Source organism: Mirounga angustirostris, unplaced genomic scaffold, assembly GCF_029215605.1.
Source record: "Mirounga angustirostris isolate CCGP_5_RB_7025 unplaced genomic scaffold, mMirAng1.0.hap1 SCAF_2, whole genome shotgun sequence".
Classification (NCBI taxonomy): Eukaryota; Metazoa; Chordata; class Mammalia; order Carnivora; family Phocidae; genus Mirounga; species Mirounga angustirostris.
In genome coordinates, this window is record NW_026991710.1 from 122,062,855 (window position 1) to 122,080,991 (window position 18,137).

At 45.0% G+C, this 18,137-nt stretch overlaps 1 protein-coding gene across 11 annotated transcripts in view; it reads right to left on the reverse strand.

Moving 5' to 3' along the window:
• ZNF827 (zinc finger protein 827) overlaps positions 1-18,137 on the reverse strand; it is a 169,996-nt gene that overhangs the window by 12,312 nt on the left and 139,547 nt on the right. For all 11 annotated transcript variants that reach the window (XR_010409581.1, XM_064585129.1, XM_064585125.1 and 8 more), the window contains exons 9-11: positions 8,711-8,848; positions 7,060-7,231; positions 5,835-6,001 (exon numbers count right to left, since the gene is read on the reverse strand). Coding sequence is in view for 10 of the 11 variants with exons in the window: in XM_064585129.1 (XP_064441199.1) it covers positions 5,835-6,001; positions 7,060-7,231; positions 8,711-8,848 (477 nt within the window). In the remaining variant the exon portion in view is untranslated. The remainder of the gene's footprint in view (positions 1-5,834; positions 6,002-7,059; positions 7,232-8,710; positions 8,849-18,137) is intronic.

Sequence of the window (18,137 nt, forward strand, 5' to 3'; positions counted from 1 at the left end):
AATACAGGGAGACTGTGCGTCAGTTCCCTTCAAATCAGTCAATTAAGTAATCTAGTGACTGTGAACTCTAGAAATGAACTTTATCAGGAGATTTAAAAAAAACAAATCATATATTATATACAGGCATAAAAAAGTCCAGAAGTAAACAAAGCTGTAATGGTGGTGACAGCTAGTGGGTGAAATGATCAGCGGTATGTTTGTTTTCTTTTATTTGGTTTTCAGAATTTTCTAAAGTGACCATCAATTACTTGTCCAATTTAAAATTTTTTTTTTTAAAAGAGGAAGGAAGAAATATTTACCCTCTTGCAATGTTTCCAAGTCTTGTTCCCAGCAAACCTGCACTTATGTCCAGGGAAGACAGCGTTTACTTCAGTTTACAATTTTAAAAATCTTGTTCCCAGCAGGATGGAACTTGGTTCCTGGAAAGACACTATGTGACCTCACTCACTGACCCACAAGGAGGGAGGAATATGCCTTTAAAGTATAGACCCCCCTTGGTACAAGGAAGCTAGTGAAAGCTGGCACCATCATTGCCAGTCGCTTATCTAAATATTTAACCAGGTTAGTCACATTTTGTAGACAAACAGAGTCAGTAGGGGCCCTGAGTCTATTGCTTCACCAAATCCATCCTCTAAGGTGGGTCTTATCCAAAGAATCTTGCAAGTGATTATTTTATTTTTAAAAATTTTTTTAAAGATTTTATTTATTTATTTGACAGAGAGATAGCGAGAGAGGGAACACAAGCAAGGGGAGTGGGAGAGGGAGAAGCAGGCTTCCCGCAGAGCAGGGAGCCCGATGCGGGGCTCGATCCCAGGACCCCGGGATCATGACCTGAGCCGAAGGCAGACGCTTAACGACTGAGCCACCCAGGTGCCCCAGCAAGTGATTATTTTAAATTAGTTTTTAGAGTTAAAACCTATCATTTTAATTACCGCCTTTAACAATAGCGGCAAGTACCCTGAGGCTTAAGACACTGGAGAGAGCTGTCTAAATTAATAAATGTATAAACATACAGGTGCCAAGGCGGCTGCTCTGTGAGCCGGTGTGGGGGAATAGCCCAGTCCGCTCAAGCTGTGATCCCTACCCCACATCGCTTCCTCTGCTCTCAGTCCTCATCTCCCCTGGCTCTGCAGGGAGTGAGCTGGGGTGCCCTTGTCAACTCAGTCCATGGCTCACTGATCCAAGGGGTCATTCATTTTCAGCAGCACAAAGATTCTTGGTGAAGGACATCCGTGCACAGGTAATGCAACCTCATACATTAGGACAGCCCGCTCAAGAGAACTTGAAAAAAACCTAAAGAGTTCATAGTCTAACATGACACAAAATGATAAATTGAGACCATAAAAATTATCAGTTGTCTTGCTGCCTCAATATAAACACCATTACATTTTTGATGTACTTTCAATTTTTTTAGAAGTAAGCATATCTATTTTAAAATTGTTGCTGCTAATTGCATAGTAGTTAAGAATAAGGACTTCAGATCCGGAATGCCTGAGTTTGATTCTTTTTTTTTTAAAGATTGTATTTATTAATTTGACAGAGAGAGAGATAGCGAGAGCAGGAACACAAGCAGGGGGAGTGGGAGAGGGAGAAGCAGGCTTCCCGCCGAGCAGGGAGCCCGATGCGGGGCTCGATCCCAGGACCCTGGGATCATGACCTGAGCCGGAGGCAGACGCTTAATGACTGAGCCACCCAGGCACCCTGATATTTTTTAAAAGATTTTATTTATTTATTTGAGAGAGAGAGAGAGACAGTGAGTGAGAGAGCACAAGCTGGGGGGGAGGAGCAGAGAGAGGGAGAAGCAGACTCCCCACTGAGCAGGGTGCCCGACGTGGGGCTTGATCCCAGGACCCTGGGATCATGACCTGAGCCGAAGGCAGCAGCTTAACCGACTGAGCCACCCAGGCACCCCCAGAATACCTGAGTTGGAATGCCACCTGTATCATTTAATGGCTGAATAACTTAAGAGAAAGGATTTAATTTAGTGCTTCAATGATCTCATCTTAAAAATGGGGTTAATATCAGCAGCCTCATATGTTTGTTGTGGGGATCAAACAGGTTTTTATACATAAAGCACCAAGAACAATGCCTGGCTCATTGCATGCATTATAGAAGAATGTATTATTATTATTATTATAAAATATAACATATAGGGGCACCTGCGTGGCTCAGTCGTTAAGCACCTGCCTTCAGCTCAGGTCATGATCCCAGGGTCCTGGGATCGAGCCCCGCATCGGGCTCCCCGCTCGGCGGGAAGCTGCTTCTCCCTCTCCCACTCCCCCTGCTTGTGTTCCCTCTCTCACTGTGTCTCTCTCTGTCAAATAAAGTCTTTAAAATATATATATATATATAACATACAATATTTATAAATAATAATAACAACCATTAACACTGTATTTTCCCATGCTGGCACATAGTTGGCTCTCAAAATTTATGAAAATAATTATTAATTAATGGTTTTAAATGATAGTGTTAGGGGCACCTGGGTGGTTCAGTCAGTTAAGCATCTGACTCTTGGTTTCGGATCAGGTCATGATCTCAGTGTTGTGAGATCGAGCCCCATGTCCGGCTCTGCACTCAGTGGGGAGTCTGCTTGAGATTCTCTCCTTCTGCCCCTCCCCCTGTTCACTCGCATGCTCACACTCTCTAAAATAAATAAATGAATCTTAAGAAAAGAAAGCTACAAATCATATGTAACTCTTAAAAAAAAAGAAAATTAATATTCCATTGTTGATTTTTTTCCCTATGGAGATTCTCCCAGAAGGATTACTGAGTTACAGGCATTTTCAAGCCTCTTGGTCTATACTACCTAAGTAGTTTTCAAAAGTTCTCCCACTCTGTAGGGTCATGGCCATAAAAGTATCAGCAGCATCCAATGACCATGGGTAATGCTGTAAAACACATTCCTAATGCAATCGGTGAAATGTAAGCCACTCTTGAGTTTTAATTTGATGGCTAGTGAGGTCAAATATTTTTCCTTTTGTCGAGTGGTTAGCTTTTATTTCTTTTTTGTGTATTAACTGTTTATGTCCTTTGTAAATTCTTCACTTGGAGACCTGAAGGGTTTCTTACCAGTTTATACGAATTTTCTATGCAGTAAATGTATCAGCCTTTGTCATTTTTACAAACACACTCTTCAGACTGGTTTTTTGGTTTTGTTTTCCTTCTCTTTTCCTTTTCTTTTGCGAAGAGAAGAAGATATTCTTTTGCAGCAAATCTCTTGATTCTTTTCTTTTGCCATTTCTTGAATCACTTAAGCTTTCACAAATCCTCCTCACTCTGGAAGTCTGATAAACATTCTATTTTCTTCAAGCTTTTCTAGGGCTGATTTGTTAACGGGGATTATGTAAGTCGCCTGATATTTATTTTGGTGTCGGTGTGAGGTAAAGTATTGATGGCTGTATTTCCCAAATAGCTATTCAGGTTCCTCAATGCTGTTATGGCAGCATTTAAACACTGCAGCCAAATTTGCATCAAGGACATTGGGAGCACCCGAGGGAGTATCTTTCCCTTGTTCTCTGCAGAAACAAAGAGCGAGGGAGTGGGAGCAAGAGGGTGAGGAGGGGTCACTGGGAAGAAACTACCTAAACAGAGGGCAGTTCCTCAGATACCCACTCAGCACCCTGCTCACCAGTGTGCCCTGGGTAAGAGTAGCCAGGAAGGAAGTATGGAAAGCACATGGATTCTGTGGGAGACAGAGCTCATCCTGGAGATCACAACTTCACGTCTGTAACAAGAAAGCACTGCAGATTTCCTAGGGGACCGAAATAAAAGGTGCCCATTCCTATGACAGGTAAATCATATCAGAGAACAAGGTCCACAGAATTAGAGAACTTTATGCCTGTTGGGCATCTCCTGCACATTCAAAAAGTCAGGGAATGGATGAAGGCCCAGGGAAGTTAAATGAGTGTCTACATTTGCAGTGCTATTTATGGTAACATGGGGTCTAGAACTAGGGTCTAGAATCCAAAGTGTGTTTCCCTCCATCCCCAGTAACTTCTTCCACATAGATAATATGCATAAGTCGGTAGACTCTCAGGGTTCAGTAAGGGCCACGTTGGAATAACTTTCTTGCTTAACGCACTCAGATGTGTGTAAGTGTGCTTGCACACATACACTCATTTACCGGATGAACGTTTACTCCGCACTTACACGGTGCAGGCACTGGCCCAGGTGCTCAAGAGACAATGGCAACTTAGATAAGCTTCCTATTCTCGGGGGTATACAGTATAATATGTATCACATAGCATATATACTGCTTTATATCATAACTTTATAACTATACAGCTTATTAATTAACAGATTTAGATGGACATATCTTGGGTCAAATTCAAACACTTCAGAACAGCAACCGCATGCAAGAAATCCTTGCTGTGAAGACCATTAGCTTCTAAAAGGGGTCCTTTGGCCAAATCTAGCCTCCTGTTTTTGTAAATAAAGTTTTATTGGAACACTGCCAGGCCCACTTTTTTGTGTACTGTCCACTCTACTTTCAAATTTCAGCTCATTCCAATGAATGTAGTGACAGAAACTGTATGGCCTGAAAGCCTAAAATATTCGCTATCTGGCCCTTACAAAAAACAAAACAAAACAAAAAACCACCAAACTCTGTTAGTTTCCCTGGCTAAAAAAAGCCTATAAAAAGCTTATAACCTTATTCCCTAATAGCAGCAGTGTTAAAGGCTTCTACTGTACTAAAAAAGCAACTTCCTTAATGCATTTCACTCTGGCTCTCTGTGATAACAAATGAGAATATTCTTCCCAGGTAGACAAGGAGCCCCTCCACCTCAGAGGGAACAAGATCTCTGTGTTCCCAGTGGCAGTGAGTGTGTTTGCATTGGGTACTTGTGAATGTGAAGTTTCTATCGATGACAATGAAGCGATTCTACATCCAACTGCTTTCCAGCCATTATGGTTTCTATGGTTTCCTTGAGGTGGGGTGGTGGTAGAGGGGCTGTGGCCTGGGGAGAAGGTTCTTGACTGGGCTTAGACACACTTGGGGCGGAGAGGGTTAGAAGAATAGGAGAGTCACAGAAAAGAGGGAAAAAAAAGAATATCTGAAAAGCCAGTGGAAATGGAAGATAGGCTGGCCTTTCCCTTCATTAGCCACTCCAGAAATGTTGAATTTAGTTTGTCTTTGACATGGGTTTCCCAGCTCACCTGCTGCCCATGGTGCTAATGTGAGAGCCAGACAACCAACTCTAAAAATGGCACCTTCTCACCCACCATAAGGGCTCTCTGCAGACCTCCAAGTCATGGCTGCTCAACTTACGACAAAAGCAAGCTTTTATTGCTGTTGGCACCACGGAACCAAGGCGGCCGGTTAAAGCACAGAGAGCTCCTTCTTGGCCGAGCATGTGGTCAGCACAACTGTCTGGGAAATTCCCCTTACCCAAATCCTTCAAGTACCAGTGACGCCAGTGGCTGAGCCAACACCCAGGGCTGGCAGTTAGCAACATCAGCTTGTAATTTGTAAGCACCACAAAATGCCTGGGGGGTGGGGTGGGGGGTGTGGAGGGGAGTGGAGGGGCTCCTCCTCATTCTCACTTAATGACTCCACCTTGGTGTCATTTGTAACCCTCAGTTGTGAGAGGATAATTGCATGGTGAAGTCACAATGTTAACATCATGAAAAGGAAGACGTGAACCAGAACGGCAAGCGCCTTAAATGAAAGGCGAACCCTGCGCAACGGGGCTCTGCTACCCTGGGAGAGTCCTTCCTTCGGAGGAAGGAGAGGTCCGCGTCGCCTGGTGACGGTGATGCATCTGCCAGGTGGGCAAGCACTCTGGGGTGGCTGGGGGATGGAGGAGAGAAGGACCGACAGTGATGGTCACCTGTGTGCTTGGTGCCAATGTGAGCCTTTATCTCTGCTTCCTCCATGGTGACAAAGTCACAGGCGGTGCAGCAGATGGAAAACATCCACTGCTCCTTGTCCACGTGGAGTGACATGTGGCTGACAAACTGGACATTGAGCTCGGTCTCAAATCCACACACATGACAGCTATATGAGGGGACGACAAAACAAAAAAGGGGGAGAGAGAAGAGTGATACTTTGTGGTCCACTCAGAAAGCTGAACTCTTACACATGTTTTTCCTCCCGCCTAAACGTTTTGCATTAGAAAATTCTTCGGCTTTCTGGGAGGCCTCTGCAGTAGTCACTGTGCCAAACGGATTAAGTGCCGGCATAACATAACAATCCCATACACGCTATAATCATAATCATAAAGGTAATTAAAAATTACAGATTCCAGATGCCACACATCACCTTACGGATTCCCTTGGGCAAAGAGATGCGGTGCAGCTTTGCCAGGATATTAGCGGTGCTGATCCACTGATAAATTCGGGGCACCCAGCATACCCAATGAGCCTCTCTCTGGCTCTGGGAACCTTCGGTGTACCGATGAAGGCACATGCAGGTCCTCAGACGGCACTGCAAGCAGGAGCAAGTCCCGTCTGTGACAGTTCCCAATAGAAGCCACCCATCCATGGAGACATTCCACACAAAAGCAGGTTTCCCCCAATCTGTACGGCCTGCCTCTTGGGCAAGATGCTGACTCTTGGGATTTTATAGCAACCAAACCAAATACTGATTCATGGTCGAATGTGGAAGGGAAACATAAAATTCCAGGTACTGAAGACAACACGACCACGGGAAAATATGCAACGCTTTCAGGGCGATTTCCCCAGAGTTTTCAGATTTATTTTTCCTACTCTTTTTCTCCGTAGGACAGTTCTCAGGTAGCAGCAAGGTGCTCTGTTACAAAGATGGAAACTTCCCAGCTGCACAAACCTAAAAGCTAATAACCCCCGGAGCCCTGCCGCTCTCTGGAGCTCCACCCCAGAGAGCCACCTCCGAGACCATTTCCCTTTCCATTAATTCTACTAGGGCCACCCAGGCCAAGAGAGGAGTCAGCACAGCTTCCGGGTTCAGTCTAAGCAGAGCAAATATTACAACGAAGGTTTGCACTGTGACTGAGAAGAGACATCTCATCACGTAGGCCCTAGCACACGGGCGGGGAGTGTTCGAGAAAGTTGGGCACGGTTCCATTCACCGCTCACCTGTAATAATAAGGGTGCTTCTTCCCATCACTGCCTTCAGAGGTGACGGCGCTGACGATGTCCTCCGTGTCCGTGCTCACCAGCTTCACCGAGTGGACGGTCAGGTGCTGGTTCAGGTTCGCACGACACTTGGCCGCGTACGGGCACAAGTGGCATTTGTATTTTCTTTCCTCTGCGGGGGAAGCAAAGGGAAACAGCCCAAACTGCTCTTAAAAATGAACACCCAACACCTTGCAAGCGGCCGCTTAGAGCTCTGCAGGAAAAGGAGGGTTCAAATCTCATTTCAAATGGGGACCAAGGGAACCCCTAGGAATTATAAGTATCTAACAGTCTCTATCCAGCAGGTCACTGCTGTATTTATCAGCACTTTCAAAGATTACAGCAAGTCCCAGGACAACTGGACCATCTGCTTTTTCCTAGACACCCACAGGTCCCTCTTCCTGCTAAGGGGAGCCCCAGAGGGGCTAAAAGAATATCGTGTATGTGTGAGTGTGCGTGTGCGCACATACACCCCACGTGTCAGCCGAGGGTGGGCGCTTGGCTGGAGAAAGGGGAGGGGAACACAGCCTTCCTAGGACTGGTGTAAGAGAAGCCCCATCATTTTCCCTAAGCCCCAGGCCTACAGCAGCCAAGAAATCAAAAACTAATGAAATTAAAGGGGGCAAAAATAGGACTCGTGTGAAATGATTTAATGGGCAATTTTCATTTTACGTAAATAAAATTAAAAATTCCAATTTATTTCTTAATGAAAACCCTCTCGTAAAACTGACAACGTTTCAGGACTCTCTGCAGAGTGGCATTCTGAATTCATTCGATTCATCAAGCAAATTATAGTAAAAGGAGCAGGCTTTGCTTTCATTGTGCAGATAAAGGTGGTCGACGGGGGCAGAAAAAGCAATGAGCAACTTCATTTTCTATCCCTGATTCTTACTTTGTATTACTGGGCTTGGCTTTAAAGAATACCCAGTCTTATCTACTTCACAGCAGAGAATGAGGAATGAAGTTTTTCCCCAACAAAATGTAAGGCATCAGCATTATTACTAGGGATAGTCCCCCACATTTGAAGTGCTGGCGGCCCGGGGCTTGGTGGGGCTAGGGGAGGAGCCCCGCGGTGCAGATAAAGTACAGTTCGTTCTTCTGGGGGAGAAGGAACTGATTTTCGTTGCATTAATTAAGTTACTATTTATTCCGCCTTTATCCTTCCTTAATTTGGTTGCCTTCCCTTTCGCAACACGTAGAACCAAGCACATTTCTCTACTATTACATGAAGGTAAAGATAGCAACTGTTTCCCCATCAGCTGCTCTGTCCCTCAGCTGCTCCCATTTACCACGCTAAGATGAAACCAATGAGATGGGGTGGGGGGGCAGCCCCATCCCCCGCACCCTCAAGATGAGAGCAGTATGGTGCTTAGAGTGCCGGAATTTTACCCGGATACACCTACATGCCTCTCTTTTCTCACCAATCCTACTTTCAATATAAATCGTTTCCAGGGCCGCCTTTGAACGCACCAGGTACAGTGGCTTGAAAGGTCAGGACAGAAACATTTCCGCCACTTCCTGTTATAATTCACTCAGAGAAACTCAGCTTCTTGAGAAGAGAGAAGCTGGTGATCCAGAGTGTCAAGGGCATCTGAGTGCGTTCCTGACTCACCTGTGTGCAGCGAGAGATGTCGGGACAACGTCTGCTGTCGGCCAAACACTTTCCCACACACGTCACACGGGAAAAGCTGGTCATTGAATTTCCAGGATGGCAATCCGTTTCCTGCCTCTAGTACTATCTTGTCTGTGTCTGGGCCAAAAGAGCAAAGCATCATGAGGGGTAAACAAGGCATCATGAGCAAATTTCATTTTAGTCAATGTTCTTCAGAACTTTAGCAGAGGCTTCCTTCTGAAGAATGTGGCTGGTAACTGCCTGTAAGTCCCAGTAACCTCTGGTCTTTGTGTTCATTTCCTGTTTCTAAGAAGGCTATTCTTGAAGTTGTGGTGGCAAATGGATTCCAGTTCTAGCCAAGTCTCCAGTGTTTTCTCTCTCTGTCACTAAAGGTCAGCCAACCAAACCCTCCAGTAGGTTGGTAGCATGCTTTAGCACTGTGCACAGTATACAGTCGGTACTCAGTATTTGCTAAGTGAGTGAATGGTTGAGTGGCATGTTAAAACTCCAGACATGCACACTCTTGCCACAAGACGGTATACAGAGTGCCAGATCTCGGATTCTTTTTTTTTTTTTTTAAAGATTTTATTCATTTGACAGAGACAGCGAGAGAGGGAACACAAGCAGGGGGAGTGGGAGAGGGAGAAGCAGGCTTCCCTCGGAGCAGGGAGCCCGATGCGGGGCTCGATGCCAGAACCCTGGGATCATGACCCGAGCCGAAGGCAGACGCTTAACGACTGAGCCACCCAGGCGCCCCTAAATCTCAGATTCTGATGGGAAAACAAATAGTTCGATCCTTTGAAGGAAATACACTTCCACTGCCCTTTATGAAGAAAAGTTTTGCCCTATGTTTTGGATTGTGCCGAATCCTTAATGAGGAACCTAATGTTACAGACTCGGTGATGACAACTGCATCCTACTTGCTATGTTTGTGTCCCCACCCCCCAAATTCATATGTTGAGACCCTAATGCCCAAGGTGAGGGTATTAGGAGGTCACACCCTGGGAGATGACTGGGTCGTGAGGGTGAGCCTCATGAATGGGGGTGAGCCTCTTACAAAGGAGGCCCCCAGAGACCTCTCTTGCCCCTTTTGCCATGTGAAGACACAGCGAGCAGTAGGCAGTCTGGGACCTGGAGGAGGGCCCTACTCCACCATGCTGGCACCCTGATTTCAGACTTCTGGCCCTCCAGAACTGTGAACAATAGATTTCTACTGTTACTATAAGCTAGCCTGTCTGTGGTATTTTGTCATAGCAGACTCAATGGACGCAGACGCTACTCCACATAACACTCCCCAAGGCAGGAGGGCACAACTAGAATTTCCCCGAAGGTCTCATCCAATTAGGGAAAGTGATGAGTGCTGCCAGTTATCTGTACATAATTCGCAGCCATGACTGAGATGTGTGGACATTAATACATCCCCCCCTCTTGTCATCTTAAAAAGTTTTTATTTTCTCATCATCATCCACAGGATTCCCTCTGATTTTCTCATCTGTATTTCTTCCCACTGAACTCTAAATGGGCTGCACAAACATAACTTCTACAGTAATATAAGGAGACGGGTGACAGAGAGAATACCAAAAAGGACTGAAGGGGACCCTTGTCTGGGCCACTAAGAGGCCTTTAAAGGTCTCACTCTGAAGAACAAGACAATTTACTGAGTTGACAGCTTGTCCTTTACCTCGGTGAATGATCGTGAATCTTTTTAAGGCACACCAGATGTTGCTTTATGGAACCGGATGCCAAGCGGCGATAATTAAATGGTAGAACTTTTCGGAAGATCCACGCGGATGAAAATGCTCAGACCACCAGACAGAGACCTCAGAAGGGAGAACTTTATTTCCCACAGTTTGGTTAAAACTGCTCCCCAGATACAGGCTTGCACCTGCATTTGGGCGAGTGGGCGGGACCAGTTTTTGTTTGAATGCGGATTTGCCAGATAGTGTAATCTAAGGATGAGCAGAAACCAATACGAGTATGTCTGGGGGGGAGGGGGGTGGGGGGTGATGGGGGCATCACAGTCCTGTTTGCTCTGAGGCACCTGCCAGCGATCCCAACGCTGATAAGGCACATTTATTGATTTATCTGTGTTTGTTAAAACACAGCTCTTTGGGCCTCAGGAGAACAGCCCGTCTTATTAAAGCAGGACCCTGTGACTAAAACCCTCCCGGGGGCGGGGGGTGAGGGGCAGAATCCGGGGGGAAGGGGGTAGGCGAAAAGGGAGGTCCTGGCCGCTGAGCTGTGGGGGACACAAGAACCACTCTCCGATGACCGTCCTTGAGCCCAAGCAAGCAGTGGCCATTTCAGCCACGCTGCCATGAGAGGGCATTTTCGTAGTTCCTTTTAAGTGTGTAATCGAAATGGTACTTCAAAGGAGGGCACCAGTCATACTTCCAAGGAGAGGTCAAGAGGGTACCAGGTCTTCCAATAACATTCACAACAAGAATGAATCAACTGGGTCACGTACCAAACAAGTTGATGCAATTAAAAATAAAGTCTCCTAGTAATTCTTTCAAATATCAGTCGCACACTTGAGAAGCTGACGCCTCATAAGAAGGCCACTTCCCTCCACGGGCCTTAGAAAACTATTAAAAATATGAATATTTGCTGCAGCGAAGGTGGGAAGCACACCCTCCAGTCACAGTGAAGCCGCCAGAGGCTTCAGGACCCGGCCGGGACCCGAGCCTTGTCTACACCAGCTTCTCTCCCCACCAGCAGCCACTCGTTTTCCCTTCACAGGTGGGAACAAGGAACCACAGGCCCTTTGCAGCTGGCCCACAACATGACCTGGAAATCACAGCCAGGTGAGGCTCCAGGTGGTGGAGCGCAGTGCGGAGGGGAGCGTCATTTTGACAAAACAAGCACCCAGGTAAAGGGCCTGCTCCTCTCCTCGTGGAATTGCAAGGAAGCTTGTGCAAGGAGTCACTCCAATGCCACGTGAGAAACTGCAGAACCTTTTTGGATTCCTGCTTCCCTCTCTTTTGTCACATTCAGTCAGTCACCAAAAGCTGTCCGTCTGGTTCTAGATGGAGATCTGAATGTGATGGGCACCGAGCAAGGACGAGCTTGGGAAGGTCTACGGTCTGCCCTTCCAAAGCAGGACTGGCCCGCATTACCCCTGAGAATTGTCAGCAGGCTCTCGAGGGGCATGCCAGAACAGAGTAGCTCCTCTGTCTCTTGTTCTTGATGATTGACCGTTATCAGAAATAGTTCATGATCCTGGGGCGCCTGGGTGGCTCAGTCAGTTAAGCGTCTGCCTTCGGCTCGGCTCATGGTCCCAGGGTCCCGGGATCGAGCCCCGCATCGGGCTCCCTGCTCGGCGGGAAGCCTGCTTCTCCCTCTGCCTCTGACTCTCCCTCCTGCTCGTGCTCTCACTGCACGCTCTCTCAAATGAATACAAGAAAAAAAATCTTTAAAAAAATATTTTACGATACTTAAATTGTAAGCCTATTGATAAAGAAATATTTATAAAAACGGATACGTAGGCCTGTACTAGTCTCTGTGAATTAGCAATAGTGACTGTAACCCCACATTAGGGAGACCACTGTGGGGACAGCAGCAGCGAGTATCCTGGTTCATAGATGCAGACACCCAGCGCCATCGCTGTCCTGGGACCCGAATGAATTGGCATGGCTATCACTGCAGTCATAGGCTACAAGTTTAGCAAAAAGATTTCATGTTCTGATTTGTGTGTGTGTGTGTGTGTGTGTGTACAACACTGTGGAAGCTAAGACGGACATATATTTTTTAAATTTTATTTTATTATGTTAAGATTGACATATTTTTATGTAAAGTTTTTCTATTATTTGATTTTTTAAAAACTCTGGAAACAAACAAGCGAAAGATCTCAAATATCTCAAAAATCCTTCTGGGATCTCAGTTCTACCAGAACTGAGTCATCACCTCTCACCAAGATTGCTGCTAAAGCCTCCTGAACAGCCCCTCTCCATCCCAATAGCCCCCCTCACTGGTTCTAGAATGGTCTTTCAGAGGCACAAATCTGATGTGTCTTGTCCTGTATTCCAATGGCCCCTCCAGGCCAGGCTCCTTCGAGTGCCTTCTGAAGAGTGTCACAATCCTTCACAATCCTTCTCCAACCAACTCCCGCCTTCAGCTCCCCACTTCACCCCCAAACACTCAAATGTTCAGCAGAGTGAGCCGCTTGTCCTTTTGGAAAACGAACCGGTCCCTTTGAAGCCCTCAGTGCTTTTGAATCAGTTGTACCTGCACCAGAAACCCCTCCCCATCCCAGCCCTTGTTCTACACAACCAAGTCCGCCTCCTTGTCAAGCCCTGCGCAGATTTCATCTCCTCAGTAAACCTTCCCCAATTCCCCAGGCCCCAGGCAGAATGACTCATTTCCCCTCCTCTGTCCCAAAGCACTTTCATGAGTATTTTCATTGCACCACTTTACCTATTATATTATTTGTTGACATATCTTCTATATTACATACGTCTTTCTCACATACAGCAGCCAGTGCGTCCAACGTGCAGCGGCGCTCGGTAAATGCGTTCTCTAGCCCCCCTTCCCTATTAGAACGTGAGTCATCGAGCGGAAGGGGTTCTACGTGATTGACTTCTGCGTCCTCAGCAATAGCACAGTGCCTGATACATAACAAGTGTGTAGTATAGATGTGCTGACTATTTGAATGACTGAATGAAAGCATCTAAGTGAGGCAGGGAATAAACACTATTCTTCTTTTATAGTGGGAAAGACTGAGGCCCGGAGACAGCATTTGTTAAGGTTTATGGCCAATTCAGGGTGAAAATAAGGCTACTTGCCTTTTGAATAGGTGTTTTAACTCAACCCAAGAACTGTGACTTAAGGATTTTATTAGAGAAAATATCTGCGGGTCTGAGCCATACCCCAAAGGTTCTATATCCTTACTTCCTCCCAATAACAATAAGCCAGAAGATTATTCTTTCCAAGACAAACTCTTTGGCAGACTTTGTTGATCAGTTAACCCAGAAGCCCAGCACCCTATGAAGAACTCTTCACATACATTATTAGTAGCAACAAGCATAAGCCAGCTGAGCACATTTCCACCTCAATTATCTTCTTCTGTTCTGCTAAAAAACAAAACTTAGCTTCTTTTACATTCATAAGGAATTTGCTTTATAAAACTTTTATTGAAGTATAACATTTAGCAGAAAGTTCCACATGATAGTAACTGTTCTTTTAAACTGTTAATAGTCAAGAAACAGTTTGGAATATAGGTATTATTTTAAAACATTTTTTGCTCTTCTCCATCTTTATTCCCATATCCCTTAGCATTTGTTTCATTATCTTAAGTAGCTGTGAATAATGATTTTCTTCATTTCTTTTAGAGCAAAATCATCCTTTAATGATACCTTTTTTTATAGAGAGTCTCAGAGGATTTTGTCTCCTACAAAGCATTTTATTTATCTTCATCGTCTTAGGCTCTGATTCCTAGGATATCCATTAATTATTTCCACAAATTCCTGACTACTCAGTTTTATCTGATCAGATGTTTTTCTCTCTACTTTCCCACCTGTGGCTTTTGTCTTGATTATCATTTGGGACCTTCCCTCTTTCTTAAACTGGTTTCTGTTTTACATGACATAAATACGTACACAGGAGCAAGCCCTTTTATCCCCACGGTACATTTGGAAAAACAGGATCTGAGTGAAAGGAGAGTCACCAATACGAGGCTCTTGGCTCTTCCTGTTTGCGGTCCCTCATTCATAATGAGGCCTAATGACCAAGAGACGGTATGCCAAATTGTGTCTCTTATGACCTAGAGATCCAAGGGGATGCACCATTTCATGTCATGCACGGGTCCTGGGACGATGAACCCCAGCAAGTGTTTCTCAAAAAATTTCCATGAAATAAATCCAGCTGCTAGAATCTGGGAGGGAGCCTGACAGACTCGAAGGAACATTAGATCAAGTACAGGACTCCGATTCCTTCGAATCCATCTCTTTCGTTTCCAAGAGGAAGAAACCAAGGCATACATTCCAGTCCCTCTCCCACAACTTGTATAGGGTTGAGTACCAGAATCAAGGTTTCCATAGTAATGAAGGCTCCAGCCTGCCCCAAACCTTAGTTCAGGGAGGAACCTTAAGGATCTTCTCCTTCAGTGTTCTCTTTTTACTTATAAGGAAACTGAGGCCTAGAGAAGTGAATTATCCCAGGTAACCTGGCTCATGCCTCTGGGAGAGCAGAGACTTCAGACCCTCGGGCTCACGGAAGCTCCTCCAAGCCTTTTGGGATCCATGCCAAAGTCTACAACAAACAAGGAAGGGATTTTTCTTCTCCTCCTGTCCTTTGGCTCTGAGTTTAATATTCTTGGTTACAAGTGGACATGTGCAGATTTAGCAACAATTCACAGACACTAAGATTTCTTTCCGTTTTTCTTCTTGAAAGTGTCAGCCTAGAATTTTTCCAGCCACAGAGAAGTTAGAAACTGTAGTATGTCGAGAGTCAGAATAAAGAAGGAACAAGAGGAAGATCAGATGGGAAAATCCTAAAAGCCATTTCCCTCTGAGGTAAACTAGTTATTCCTGAAGAAAATTCCCCTGGGCTTTTCATTTGACACTTGGGGCACATTTTTGGTAAACAAACAAACAAGCCCCCCCCCCACCACCACCACCCCTCAGCAAACCATACCAAAAAAAGAACAAGCAGGGCAAAGGAAAGGACTTGAGTTTGCTTCTTTTCCATTTGAACACCAGTTAGCCCCCGACTGGTGAACTGTTTGGCTTTGTTGGTGCATTCTGCTGTGTGAGAAGATCTCTGTATCTCCTGCCAAAACAATCTTCTCAAAGAACCATCTCTCAACCTGACTTTGGCAAGAGAAATGCGGAGAGGAGAAGGCTTTATTTGGTTAAAGCCGTAAGCAAAAGATTGGCCAAAATGTGACCTCAACGCATGAAGAACTGTCCAGATTGACTAAATCTGCATTGGCGGCTGCATGAGGAAGAGGCTCTGGGGCCGCCTGCGTTTTCCATTATGACAGACGGTATTTTGATCATTTCTTTCTTTCATTGTCAAGCCTGGAGTTTCAAGGCCGATCTCAACTGAAATTCTGAAATCCTGTGCATTTAGAGTCAGAATCCTGGATAGGTGATTATCTGGTTAGATCCTGGCCCTGTGGGTTCCATCCTTTGGTTGCATGAGCTCTGCAGGCCTCTGCTTAAAACAAGCTGCCACCTTCTGAGGGCTGCTTGTGAATTAAGGAGTCAGCTGTGGTGAAGGACTCTTTGGGGAAGTTGACATCTTTGCTCTAGTGCTTGCAGTTCTTCTATAGCCTTAATAGGTTTTTTTTTTTTCCTTTTTAAAGGTCACTTCAACTTAGGGTAACTTAGTCCTAACAGATCTATTAGGTTCCCTAGGGTCACCTCTCTGCAGGTCTTTGTGTAATCAAATCCCCTTTAAGGACCATTGCAAACATTCTGCCAAAGCATGGGATTTTCTGCCGGTCAAGACTTCAATTCAATGATCAGCTAGGACAGCAGAATTTAGTGATTGTTTTGGTCAATCTGTGACCAGTTAAAAACACTGGGTGGTGCTTCTTAGGCATAGGAGTTCACAGGCTTGATCTTCTGTAGGCTCCTTTCAAACTTTACTGCTTAACAAACTTAGAAGAGTCCACGCACAGGCCCTGAGAAGATGAAACCCATCAAGCATTTCTCCAAAACTTTCCGTGAAATAAACCCAGCTGGTAGAATTTGGGAGGGAGTTCTATCAAACTCTACTTAATAGAACATTAGATCAAGTAGAGGACACAGATTCCTTCGAATCCAACTCTTATATTTCCATGAGGAAGAAACCAAGGCATAAATTCCAGGCCTTCTCCCACCCCAGGGCACCCCACAACTTGTACCAGAATCAAGACTTCCATAGTTATGAAGGCTCCATCCTGCCCCAAACTTTAGGTCAGGGAAGCACCTTAAGGATCCTCTTCTCCAAAGTTCTCTTCTTACATTTAAGGAAACTGAAGTCCAAAGTACTTAAGCAATTGCCCCACAGTCTCATTCGGGCTCCTTTCAGCCTTGAGAAATCAATGCCAAAGTCTACAACCATGAATGGTTTGTGAAACTGGTTCTTAGTAAACATCCTGGGATCAACCCAGAAAAGTTGGATGACATTTTTTGCTTAGTGCTGGGCAATAGTTAGCCTCAATGAAATCCTTACTGGTTGACTTGTAATCTCTTAAGCTGGTAAAGAATCATAAATGCTTCCTACACCTGTTTTTTTTTTTGTTGTTGTTTGTGCAAGGCATTTTAAGTCAATAGAAGAAAACTGGACCTCGAATCCTCTGGTGATCAAAAACGGTTTGGACTTGGTACCCCTAATTCCAGTGAGGCTGATCACACAGAACTTGAGCACTTCAGGGAACTTCTCTAAGCATCCAAACATGGAGCATCACCACCAGCTTCTGTCACCTCTGTCTAACTTAACTTAAAAAAAAATCCATTGGGAATTTGGATGCTGCGTCTACATTTTCCCCTTACTTGCATTTCCAAGATCAGTGGGTCCTCAACAAGTGCTTATTGAATACATGAGACAGTCACATCACCAAGATCATGATTGTTGAACTAAATGGCAACCTGATTCTACATTGCAATGTGAAAGCAAACTGACAATATTGATCCAGGAGTCGCATCTAAAGGACTTTGGTTATTATCTTGCCAAATCCATAGATCAGCGATCATCTCTCTTCTTCATGACGGTAGTAGGACTTAAAGTCTCAGCAGATGTTGTCAGAATGTCCTAATGTTGAGGACATTTATAAATCTTTGTTAGAAAACCATCAGGTCTGGGAGCTATGTCCTTCTTGTGGTTTTGTAACAGACCCTGCTGATTGCTTATGTAATATCTAACAGAGCTACAAGTTATTTTATTTTTAGGGTGGTTATGTGCCCAGTTAAAAACATGCTCTTCCCTTCCCAGCCTCCATTGCAGTTAGGGGCTAGGCAGGAAAAACAGTTTGGGCCGATGAGATATAGGTAGGAGTTCCTGGGTAGAGAGTCTCTGACATTCCCCCACTCCCTGAAAAAATGACAGTCTTGTAAAAAGGCCATTCACCCTGGGCTCTTCTTCCTCAGATGTCTGGAGGTAGAGCAGCCCTCTTTCAACCATGCAGATGAAAGGCATCTAATAAGGGTTGGTACGGCAGAAAATCAGAAGGAGGCTGGGTCCTCAAACAGCCACACAGCCCTATCCTGTCTATTTCGGAATTCCTTCTTATGTGGAGAAAAACCCAGATGTCCATTTGGTTAAGTCACTGTGGTAAGCTGAACATAATTGTAACAGAGAAAGGCTTAAACTGTATAACTAGTTTCACCCCATTTTGGCAGTTTATCTCCATTATGCAAAACAGTATCAGAGTTTGTTAAAAGTGTATCAAGGAGATAATGCATAATGAACACAACAGCTTACGTTTATGGAGGATTTACCATTG